The 12984-nt window shown below is 42.7% G+C and overlaps 1 protein-coding gene across 1 annotated transcript in view; it reads right to left on the bottom strand.

Annotated features, from left to right (window-relative positions):
• The window catches only part of LOC123757558 (potassium channel subfamily K member 6), a 155905-nt gene extending 145317 nt beyond the window's left edge, over positions 1-10588 (bottom strand). The window contains exon 1 of the mRNA XM_045741302.2: positions 10097-10588. Coding sequence (XP_045597258.1) covers positions 10097-10334 — 238 coding nt within the window. The 5' untranslated portion in view covers positions 10335-10588. The remainder of the gene's footprint in view (positions 1-10096) is intronic.
• Positions 10589-12984: the final 2396 nt, after the last annotated feature.

The raw sequence follows: 12984 nt of genomic DNA on the forward strand, positions 1-12984 counted from the left end.
GACAGGGATAATCAAATATAATAAATATCTAATAACATTAATTTTGGGCCTTGCCCTGCGTTGTAACGACCACCAGCTGTAAGGGAAATGGTTAATGACACAATCACCTAAATTGGCCAATCGGTTGCCAGGCTCTTGTGTTCCCTCTCGACGTGAACAAGGCCCGCCATATTTTGTTGTAAAGTGGTGATTATGGGAGTAGCCTTGCTGGATGCCAGGATTAGTGATACGGTGGTGTCTGCTAGTGGCGCCTGCTAGACTGCTAATCTGTTAGTGGCGTCTGCTAGACAGTTAAACGGTTGGTGACGTCTGCTAGACAAGGTGGCGTTTGCTAGACTACCAGTGGCGTCTGTTAGACTGCTAGACTAATAATGGTGTCTGCTAGACTGCTAGTGGCGCCTGCTATAGACAAGGTGGCGTTTGCTAGACTGCCAGTGGCGTCTGTTAGACTGCTAGACTAATAATGGTGTCTGCTAGACTGCTAGTGGCGCCTGCTATAGACAAGGTGGCGTTTGCTAGACTGCCAGTGGCGTCTGTTAGACTGCTAGACTAATAATGGTGTCTGCTAGACTGCTAGTGGCGCCTGCTATAGACACGGTGGCGTTTGCTAGACTGCCAGTGGCGTCCGTTAGACTGCTAGACTACTTGTGGCGCCTGCTAGACTGCTAGTGGCGCCTGCTAGACACTGTGGCGTTTGCTAGACTGCCAGTGGCGTCTGTTAGACTGCTAGACTACTTGTGGCGCCTGCTAGACTGCTAGTGGCGTCTGCTAGATCGTGGAGCAGTAACTCCTTACTTCACTTGTACAACTTGATATGGTTTATTTATTCAGATTAAGATAATGTTCCTTTGATCAAGATTGTGTTCGACACCTTAATATGTACATAATAGGTGTGAACACTGATTATATATTTTTGTGCCGTGTTTGGCGTTGATTTTCAGTCTATAACACAATACACGACCACTTCTAGTGTTTACACAGAGTACCCGCTCTGGCGGATGCTGAACAAGTAATTACCAAAGTGTAATTAACTAAGTCTAGTTACAAATTTTAAATTTTGCCAACCATACAACTGCTGCATATTTTAATTTTGGTCTCACAAAAGTCATGAACAGTTTCTTTTTATTTCACCATCCATATAATTAAATGCAAGTCTGAAGTTGTCCCTGCTCTGGTGGATGGGAACAAGTGAGCTGGCGTCTGTAAACATTGCCCGTTTGGCGTTCCTCAGGCGGCTTGCTGTCTCCTCCCAGATGTGAACGGGCTGGGTAGGGGTATGATTTCGGATTATTCTGTTCTACTCTATTATTTTTAATAATATGTAGAGTATATAATAGAGAGTATAGTATATAATAGAGAGAGTAGAGTATATAATAGTAGAGTATGCTCTACTCTATTATTTGTTCTACTCTATTATTTCTACTCTATTATCAAACTATTAGTTTTGAGTTAAGAGTTTATTTACTGCATTCAGTTAGAGTTTAATTAAGCTAGGAGTAATTTGATGATATAATATTTTTCTCATGTGATTAATTCCATTATAAAGATGTGACGTCATTGTTGAGTCGCCAATCTGTTGTGGTTGCCGGCCCCCATAGGTAGCTTTGTTCTGAAGAGAACATGTGGTTTGGCTATTGTATATACATTAATATATATGATATTGGATTTATAATCTCTATGTGGTGGAAATTTCCACAACGTGTATCTAGCTGTGGTCTAAGTTAGTGTTTTTCAAACTTGTTTGCACTGAGGCCCAGTAGGCTATATGTGTACTGAGACCCAGTAGGCTATATGTGTACTGAGGCCCAGTAGGCTATATGTGTACTGAGGCCCAGTAGGCTATATGTGTACTGAGGCCCAGTAGGCTATATGTGTACTGAGTCCCAGTAGGCTATATGTGTACTGAGGCCCAGTAGGCTATATGTGTACTGAGGCCCAGTAGGCTATATGTGCACTGAGGCCCTGTAGGCTATATGTGTACTGAGGCCCAGTAAGCTTATGTGTAATAAATCAAACACAATATTTGTGAATTATGTTCCTTTACTTATCATCGTCACATGGTAAATAGATACTTATACATGGAACCTTTTCTAATAAATTACGCATTTGTATTTTAAGAAAGAATATAGAAAAAGAAAAACAAACATTTTGCATGAAATTCCAGCAAAAGAAGACACAGTAAAATTGTTTAAGTTTTCACATAATGAGAAGGATATGCTTGTTTGTTCGTAAGTAGTTCGTGATAATTTGGGACACAGGAAGACAATGCTACACACATCTCAGCGCAGTGTTGACCAAGTTTCTATCTTTCGTTTGTAATTGAGTTAGCGTGGAAAATGTAGTTCACACAGTAAAAGGTAATAGCATTAAGATAGATTTTTTATTTAAATCTGGAAAATTTTCTTGTTAACTTTAATCAAAATTACTATCAAATTAATTGTTAAAAATAATTCTTCAGTGTAAATGAACGACTAAGATGCAACAATTCATCGCCAATCGCCTGGCAACAAGCGCAATATCAGCCTCTTATATTACAATGATGAGTAATGAGTACGAATGAGATTGTCGTTCTCACTTGCTTATTTTCCTATTGAATTTTTGTCTGTTTCTCGCGACCCATTTTATTTTGCGACACGCTAATGGAACGGAATCCACCGTCTGAAAACCCCTCCTCTAACGGACCAATGTTATGTTAAGTCCATGTACTTTGTATATAGTGTTAATAATAATTATTTGGTGTTTGTTGTGCCTGTTAAGAACCAGACAAATAGAATGAGAGTATGTTTAACTAGTTTCCCCCCAACCCTAAACAAGTGACTTCAGGCCAGGTGTTCTATTCAGCCGGGAACGTTAGCCTGTGAGCATTGCGTCTGCCATTAACAAAGACATGTCTTAAACATAGGAAAATATTTCTTAAACCCAAAGGATTTTTTTTTTAATCGGAACCTAATTAAATAGACCTATGCTATATGCATGAAGGTAACTCGAACAATCTCACATAATTAATATTATTCAAAATAATATTCTTCATCATATCATTACATGAAACGCTGAATTCCAAACACGAATTCCTAACATAAATTACAAACAAAACACAAACACGGATCACAAACACCAACCACAAGGACTCAAGTCAAGAAACACGGATAGAAACACAATAGAATGCATTAGGAAGTGATGCGGTGGAGGCTGACTCCATACACAGTTTCAAATGTATATATAACAAAGCCCAATGGGCTCAGGAATCTGTGCACCGGTTGATTGACAGTTGAGAGGCGGGTCCAAATACCTATACAAAGACAGGTAGGTGGTAATAGGTATGTGGACTTGCGGGCCGCCCCAAGCAACAGCCTTCTAGATCAAGGGGTTACAAGCCTCGCCGGGCATGGGAAGAATAACTCCCAAACCCACTCCAGATATACTCCAGATAAGTAAACTCTGGATATTCTCCAGAATTCTCTATGTATTCCACAGAACTCCTGGAAACTGGTCTCGGTATACAAAAGCCTGGTCTCGGTTAGTGGTATCACCTGTTAATGGTTTCAGCAGTTAGTGGTACCAGCTGTTAGTGGTTCCAGCTGTTAGTGGTTCCAGCTGTTAGTGGTTCTAGCAGTTAGTGGTTCCACCTGCACGTGGTTCCAGCAGTTAGTGATACCATCTGTTAGTGGTTCTAGCAGTTAGTGGTACCACCTGTTAGTGGTTCCAGCAGTTAGTGGTACCACCTGTTAGTGGTTCCAGCAGTTAGTGGAACCACCTGTTAGTGGTTCCAGCAGTTAGTGATATCACCTGTTAGTGGTCCCAGCAGTTAGTGGTTCCAGCTGATCGTGGTACCACCTATTAGTGGTTCCAGCAGCCTGATCCAGCATCTAGCAGTTACACTTAAAAAGCAAGACTTTACGATCCTCCTAAAAATCCGAACATTCATAAAGGAGGCGCGTGACTGTAAATTGCACAATGCAGTTCCGACAATGAGGAGTAGGGCGTCACACCATTAAATGCCCACGGGTAAAGTGCGTGTGGTCAAGGCACACACACAAGTCAGCGTAGTGTCCCATCGCCTATTATGGTGGTAGGAGGAAGGCCATGGAGACTGCTCACCTTTAAGAGTGAGCAGTGTTGCCGGTAATGCCAGCTCATCGACCTTGCCAATGGTCGCGGATGCTGGAATGAATGAATGAATGGGTAGAAATCCCTTTATGTGGAATAGAACTAGCATGAATGGTCTCTGCCGCAGTGATGTTTGCAAGTTCATTCGAGGTAACATTATGGCTGCGTACTCAGCAGCATTTCGACTGTCCTAAGGTTGCTGAAGATGAGAAACAGCCAATCATCGATTTGGATCACCGCCGGATGCACCGGGTTAAAAGACTCCATTGCCACTGGAAAAGTCAACCACATTGATAAAGGGTTAAAAATTAGCTAACAAAAGCCTACTAAGTTGCATGAAGCTATGCCATGAAGATGCTAGTCTCAGGAGCCATGCGGCACATAGGGGTTTAGTTAGCATAAACAACGGAGAAGCCACCGGATTTCGTCCCATCTAGGAACAGATCAAGAGACTGTAAATGACAAGAAAATGTTCAAGGAAAAGGCGTTTTATAAGCGTGGAATGGTTACAAGCCTTCACTATGCTGGTCAGGGCATTGTAGACCCTCACAAGTGGGGCCCTTCATGGGAGGCGTACAGGGCCCTCCTGAAGGGCGCACATGGCCCTCCTGAGGGGCGCACATGGCCCTCCTGAGGGGTGTACAGGGCCCTCCTGAGGGGCGTACCCCAGGATGGCATAGTTGAGTTATGAGATGGAAGTACTGTCCGTCTGTTAAGGCTTGTTATAAGCCTGTGTGGAAGTCTGCCAGTGTGTTGTTGGAGACCTCTGCCAGTGTGTTACTGGAGACCCCTGCTAGCGTGTTGCTGGAGACCCCTGCTAGCGTGTTGCTGGAGACCCCTGCTAGCGTGTTGCTGGAGACCCCTGCTAGCGTGTTGCTGGAGACCCCTGCTAGCGTGTTGCTGGAGACCCCTGCTAGCGTGTTGCTGGAGAGTAGAAGTGGTTTTTGGCACCGTGACGATACTGTGTAGGACTGGCCCATGATTTACTGAAAAAGGTGAACTCCCCGGTGTGAGAACCATAGAAGACAGACTCAGGGAGAGAACCTTGAATGGTGTACGATAGAAGATAGAAGTGGACTCGCCGGAAAAGAAGATTACAGAAGTTTTATAATGTCCTGTGCGAAGTGACATCTGCAGTGTTATGTCATGTGTTTATCGTTAAAAAGTACACGTGTTGATGGTTCTGTTTAGTATTGTTTACCTTCTTTTCCTTTAGATTGACTATTACTTGCTGTTCTTGATAACTTACTTATGACTCGGGGTGGGATCGAATACGAAGAGGCATTAAAGCCCCCATATACAGTTTGATAAGTAAACAACCCGGTTACTAAGTGAGGCCATAACACCGGTGGTGAGGCGGGGAAGAATCTGCTGGAAGCGGATGTGACAAAGGCTGTAAGCGGAGACGGAATCTCACCATGAATACTAATACATACATTGGGCGCAGAAACCCTATGTGTGCCGCTCTCTATGGGCCGGATTTATACCTTGGGGAGTGATTGGAGCACTTTAAATTCAGGGGACCCTCAACATATCTGCTAAGTGTTTGGTTTTATAATGCTGTGTAAGATATTAATTATAGTACTCACACTAAATAACAGCCTAGCAACAGAATAAGAAAGAAGTTTAGTTTTTGTAGGGAAAAGTGCGACTGAGTCACCGCGTATGGTATGGTATATAATAGGTTACTGGTAACAAGAGAACTACCAAAAAGTTGAAAGACAGCTAATGTAGTCTCAATATACAGGGAGACAGATAGGAGATACTGAACTACAGGCCGGTGTCCTAACTTGCAAACTATGCAAGGTGATAGAGATGATAGTGAGAAAAACTAGTAGAATATCTAGAGAGAAGGAACGTTGTAACACATCACAACATGGGTTCTGGGATAGTAAATCTTGCTTCACAGGTTTAACAGATTTCTATAAAGTGACAAATATTTCACAACAAAGAGAAGGGTAGACAGACTACACATGTTTTGGATTGCCAGGCAGCCTTTGACACCATCTGGGCCGGATTTATACCTTGGGGGTGATTGGAGCACTTTAAATTCAGGGAGCCCTCAACATTAAAATTAAATTACGTGACAAATAAAAAAGTGAATTACAATGGTGATAAACCGTATATGTTCGAAAAAATATGCTAGGTTCTGAAGAAAACACGTCTAATTTAATTGTTTTCAATTTTATTGACTGAGAATAACTGACTACATTTTTCAGTTTGTAATATAAGCTAAAGTGGTATAAATTGCTGGTGATCAGATAAGGTATGAAGAGTTGTAATGCCTTTATTTCCCTTATTAAATGATGCATATATCTGCTAAGTGTTTGGTTTTATAATGCTGTATAAGATATTAATTATAGTACTCGCACTAAATGCCCAAAACGCTATGCGTACTAGTGGCTTTAGGTATTGTATGTACTACCTCTATCTTTAAATCTAACAGAATGTTTGTACTGTAACGCTGCAACTATGTATGTACTGTTCCTAAATAAATTATTATTATTATTATTATAAATAACGGCCTAGCAACAGAATAAGAAAGAAGTTTTTTTTTTTTTTTTTTTTTTGAGATATATACAAGAGTTGTTACATTCTTGTAACAAGTTATCAAGTTTAGTTTTGTAGGGAAAAGTGCGACTGAGTCACCGCACGAGCAATCCTGCAACATTGCAAAACATTGCAGGATTGAACATGTGGTTCAGCCGCACCAGGTAAGGGTTGTTGCAGGAAGTTGGAAAAAATTAAAAAAACTTTTGGAAAACTGACACAACAACAACATCATCATTGACAACAAAGGAAAAATCGATGATGATGGAAGTGAGTAAGGTGTAGTGAGTTAGTCAAAATGTAGTGGATGAGTATCAAAATATCAAAAGAAATGATCAGAGAGGATTAAGGAAAGAAAAATCGTTACAACAACAACAACAGGGAATAGGTGTATGAGATGAGAGGACAACATCACGGAATAGCTATCTGAGATGAAAGGAGAGAAGATGTAACTGTTTCTATCCATGATCAATAAATAAAAGTTTAAAACTAATCACAATTATTAAAAAAAAATAAAGAAAGGAAGTCTTGGGGGCGAGCCCTCGGGCAGGAGGCGCCGGGGCAATTGCTCCCCTTATAAACCCGTCCCTGGACACAGTACTCCAAAGTGACTAGTGCAAGAGTTGGAGAAGCAGGCAGGAGTGACAAGGAAAATACCCCGGTGGATAAGGGAGTATCTCGGTGGATAAGGGAGTATCTCGGTGGATAAGGGAGTATCTAAGCAACAGAAGACAGAGTCACTGAGGGATGAGGCCTCACTAGAGGAGTCCCACAGGGTTCAGTCCTTGGACCTATCCTTTTTCTGATTCATGTAAACGATCTTCCGGAGGGAATAGACTAAGTCCTCTCAATGTATGCTGATGCGAAAATTATGAGGAGGATTAAGACAGAGGAAGACAGTAAAAGGTTAAAAGATGATCGGGACAAACTGATAGTATACAGTCTAACAAATGGCTACTTGAATTTAACTCAAGTAAATAAAACTAGGTGGAGAAAGCAGAAGACCAGACACAGGGTACCGAATGGGAGATGAAATCCACCAATAAACGGGCAGAGACAAGGATCTAAAGGTTGATATCACATCGAATCTGTCTCCTGAAGCCAACACCAAAAAAATATCCGCTACAGCGTATGCGAGGCTGGCTAACATCAGAACTGCCTTTAGGGGAGACATGATTACCACCTATAAATAGGAATTGATAGGGATAAATAAATAATTGATAAAGACTTTTACACAGGTGGTACTTGCACAAAGGGACACAGGTGGAAACTGAGTACGCAAATGAGCCACAGAGATGTTAGAAAGCAATTGTTCAGTGTCAGGGTAGTTAATAAATGGAAAGCATTAAGCAATGGTGTGGTGGAGGCAGACTCCATACACGGTTTCAAATGAAGATATACAGCCCAAAAGGCTCAAGAACCTGTAAAACTGTTAACTGAGAGTTGAAAGATGGTACCAAAGAGCCGAAGCTCAACCCTTCAAGCCCAATTAGGTGAATACAATTAGATGGCTACCACACACTAGCACCAATAGACAATTAAACTATAGTTCAACTGCATATAGAAAATATATCAAATCATAAAATGGCGGAGAATATATATACTGAACGATCTCGTGTAACAAGAATTCCTGGTAAAAAACATACAAAAAACATCTGTAATATATTTTTATTTTACGTGACCTTCGCGTTTAAAATATCTTTTTCCAAACTTTACACTCTACAGGTTTCCTTGTGGAGGGGAAACTAGGGAAGAAATATACATCAAGGAACTACAGAAAAAAATCAATACTGTTCTTAAAGCTCAGAATGAAATCACGTGAAAGCTTGGTAATAACCTGGGGCGTTTGACGGTGAAAATCAGCGAGGGAAATCAACGAAAACCCCTGGTCGAGGACCGGGCCGCGGGTACGCGAAGCCCCGAAATCATCTGAAGATGACGGAGGCAGAGTTGAACTTCAGATACAACACATACGCGCTGTGTTAATCTAAAACTGGACGGGAGATTGTGTTTCCGGTGACGGCCTGTCTGTGTTGACTACTGAACTGTCTCGCTACATCCGTCACACTTACTGTCCACGTTTGACATGATCTTTACTTCACACTTGCTGGGTCAGCCCGTCCCGTGACCCGGACAGGACCCGTCATCCAGCTCGACCCGTAGCCCGGACAGGACCCGTGCTCCAGGCTGACCCGTGACCCGGACAGGTCCCGTCATCCAGGCTGACCCGTGACCCGAACAGGACCCGTCATCCAGGCTGATCCGTGACCCAGACAGGACCCGTCATCCAGGCTGACCCGTGACCCGGACAAGACTTGTCATCCAGCTCGACCCGTGACCCGAACAGGACCCGTGCTCCAGGCTGACCCGTGACCCGGACAGGACCCGTCATCCAGCTCGACCCGTGACCCGGACAGAACCCGTCATCCAGGCTGATCCAGACAGAACCCGTCATCTAGGCTGACCCGTGACCCGGACAGGACCCGTGCTCCAGGCTGACCCGTGACCCAGACAGTAGTACCCACCACCCAACCCGACCCGTGACCCGGACAGGACCCGTACTCCAGGCTGACACGTGACCTGGACAAGACCCGTCATCCGGGCTGACCCGTAACCCCCAGACAGTAGTACCCACCACCCAACCCGACCCGTGACCCGGACAGAACCCGTCATCCAGGCTGACCTGTGACCTGGACAAGACCCGTCATCCGGGCTGACCCGTAACCCCCAGACAGTACCCTGGAAACACAAACCGAAACTGTCTCTATTTTCCGCTTGTTACAACTTGTAATAAAGTTGTTACATCTTAGCTTAACGTGTTTATGACGTATTTGAACGTTGCTACAACTTGCTATATTGGTTGTTATAACTGGTTAGGTGGTGTTAAAACTTGTTGGAACGTTGTACCAACGTCGTAGTTTCGGTGTGTGTTTGGCGGGTAGTACCCACCACCCAACCCGACCCATGACCCGGACAGAACCCGTCATCCAGGCTGATCCGTGACCTGGACAACACCCGTCATCCGGGCTGACCCGTAACCCCCAGACAGTAGTACCCACCACCCAACCCGACCCGTGACCCGGACAGAACCCGTCATCCAGGCTGACCTGTGACCTGGACAAGACCCGTCATCCGGGCTGACCCGTAACCCCCAGACAGTAGTACCCACCACCCAACCCGACCCGTGACCCGGACAGAACCCGTCATCCAGGCTGACCCGTGACCTGGACAAGACCCGTCATCCGGGCTGACCCGTAACCCCCAGACAGTAGTACCCACCACCCAACCCGACCCGTGACCCGGACAGAACCCGTCATCCAGGCTGACCCGTGACCCGGACAGGACCCGTGCTCCAACCCGACCCGTGACCCGGACAGGGCCCGTGCTCCAACCCGACCCGTGACCCGGGGTGGTGTGTGACAAGCCGTGAGCACCGTACCTGATATGCACGGGAAGTCGAGCAGGAACTTGCTGCGGCGTCGACGGATGGCTCGCATCATCTCGATCTCATCTGGGGCCTCGATGGCCGAGAAGATCGCCGCCCCCAGCACCAGGAAGATGAGGTATAGCACTATATACGCCAGCAGCCGCAAGTTACTCTTGGCCATTTTTAAAGTCGGCAGCTGAGACGGGTACATATTTTTCAGCGTCTCTGACACCATTTTTCCGTCAACCATTTGGCCCCTAAGCCCCTCCACTTTTACTGTAGTTAGGAATAAGTTGTTGAAAAGTTGAATCGAATTCACGATATTTGAGCACGTTTATTCCACGGTCAACTCGCTGTTGAATTAGATTATAAATGATAGATTTTGTTATGTGGAAGGTAAGTATTACTGGTGTAAGTAGTGTTATAAAGCACGGCGGGGAGCACAGCGGGTTAATGTGGCGGAGGAGGAGGTGTGTGGCTGCTGCCTCGCTCACTGCACACTTGTTACTGACGATATTGAACTGCCGGCGACGCGCACTCTTCCCGCCAAAAGACCTTCCGCCGAGGAGTGAAAGTAGTTCCTTATCTTATTTCGTGGTTCGTTATCTTAAATCCATTCACAAAGGTACTTTTTATTTTAAAAAATTATATTTTTGTGGGGTTTTCGGAAATTACGAGATTAGTTAAACGCTGAAATCCATTAGCAGCTCTAAATTCGTAATAATTTGAGTGTGTGTATCCCTCCGCGGATGTGAGGCGTCGACGCGAAAGTTCACCATCAGGTCGAGACTCGTTCAAAACTCTGTGATGTTATCTCATTTAATGTATCACATATATCACGCCATAATTAACCTGTGTAAACAGCTTACTAGCCGCGTGTCGTTAGAATAAATGTATCTGTACCATATAACATCATACATTTAAGTATGCGTTTTGTGCATTTATATACACTTAATTCATTTTGTTGGGGGACAGGCAGCCAGTGTATATATATATATATATATATATATATATATATATATATATATATATATATATATATATATATATATATATATATATATATATATATATATATATATATATATATATATATATATAAATAAAACTCAGCAGTCTTGTAAACATGTTGAATATGACCGAAAAGGTAAGATTAATAATTCTAACACGAATTTTCTCAATATTTCTTATGTTTCTTTTCACTGTCAATGGTAATTGAAAAATCAATTCTCCAAAATTCATTTTTATTTCTAGTCTGACGCCTGAACGCGTTTCATAATAACTTATTACATTTTCAAAGACTTTAGTTTAAACACACAACTGTAATCTGTAAAAACACATAATACATCCATACTTATACTCGCATTTGGGTAAGGTGATATGGTACAAAAGTTTTGGGTGAAGTGATTGACATTTACACATGACAGAACACGAACCAATGGGTATAAAAGCATAAGAATGGAAGTAACTGCAGAAGGCCTATTGGCCCATGATGTTTCCTCTTGATGCTTCTATATTGGTTCAGTCTAAAGTGGGTAGAATATAGTTGTACATTAATTGGCTGTTAATTGCTGGTGTTGATTTTTTGATGTGTAGTGCCTCGCAGGTTTCGAGCCGCCTGCTATCGCTGTATCTATCGATAATTTGTGTTGTTTTTTAAGATTTGTTGTTTGTTCGTTTTTTCTGCCATGTTCCCCCCTTTTTTATTTTTATTTGTTCTCAACACATTTTATACTTTAATCCCAATTAGTATTAAGTTTTAGTCTTTAATGTTTTTCCTGCCCGAAACGTTTTGTGTAATAGTGGCTTTAGGCACTGTATGTATTAGCTCTATCTAGAAATCTATCAATTTTTGTATAACCTCTTGTATGTACTTTACCTGAATAAACATTTGATTTTTTTTTTTTTTAAAGATTTCTCTGGTGATGGTCTGGTTGTGAGAAGATTACATGTTCCTTGATGGAACCGTTCCATCAAGGAACTCTTGACTATTCGGAGGTTGCATGGCTTTTACCTTTTTTTTAATGACGCCATGCAACCTCCGAAGAGTCAACTAACAACATTTATACCCCCTATTAGACTGTTTTACAGAAACTTCTTTTCGATGGCTCATAAAACGGAGGAAAGGGTCCTGAAAGACATTATTGAGGGGAACGTTACCCGTACAGACAAAAATCAGAAAATACCATGGACAATTTACTACAAAAAACAAAAACAGAGCGCCCTGAAGGAAACCAACGTCGTCTATGCCTTCATATGCCCGCTTGAGGACTGTAAGCCCCAAAGAACTCAGTATATAGGCAAAACAAAGTCTCTTTCTAGGAGATTAACTATGCACAAACAACAGGACTCCATCAAGGAACATATAATCTCTTCTCATAACCAGACCATCACCAGAGAAATCTTAACACGCAACACAGAAATCATCAATAAATACAGTGACAGCAGGAGACTCGACATCGGCGAAGCACTACACATCAAAAAGTCAACACCAGCAATCAACAGCGAATTAATGCACAACTATATTCTACCCACTTCAAGACCCCGAACCAACAGAGAAGCAGCAAGAGGAGTTAAGGGCCAATAGGCCTTCTGCAGTTACTTCCATTCTTATGTTCTTTATTCCCATATATATATGTGTGTTGTTGAATATGACCGAAAGGGTAAGATTAGTGATTCTAACACGATTCTTCTCAATATTTCTCACGTTTTTCTTCACTGTCAAGGGTAATTGAAAAATTAACTCTCCAAAAGTTCATTTTCACATTTTTATTTATGGTCTGACGCCTAGAAGTGTTTCGCAGAAGACTTCTCACATTTCAAAGACAAATTTTTATGTACTGCGTTTCATGCTTATATTTGTTTTTGGGCGAGATATAGAACAGGTGGTCTATCACCTC

This window comes from Procambarus clarkii, chromosome 19, assembly GCF_040958095.1.
Source record: "Procambarus clarkii isolate CNS0578487 chromosome 19, FALCON_Pclarkii_2.0, whole genome shotgun sequence".
NCBI classification, from domain to species: domain Eukaryota; kingdom Metazoa; phylum Arthropoda; class Malacostraca; order Decapoda; family Cambaridae; genus Procambarus; species Procambarus clarkii.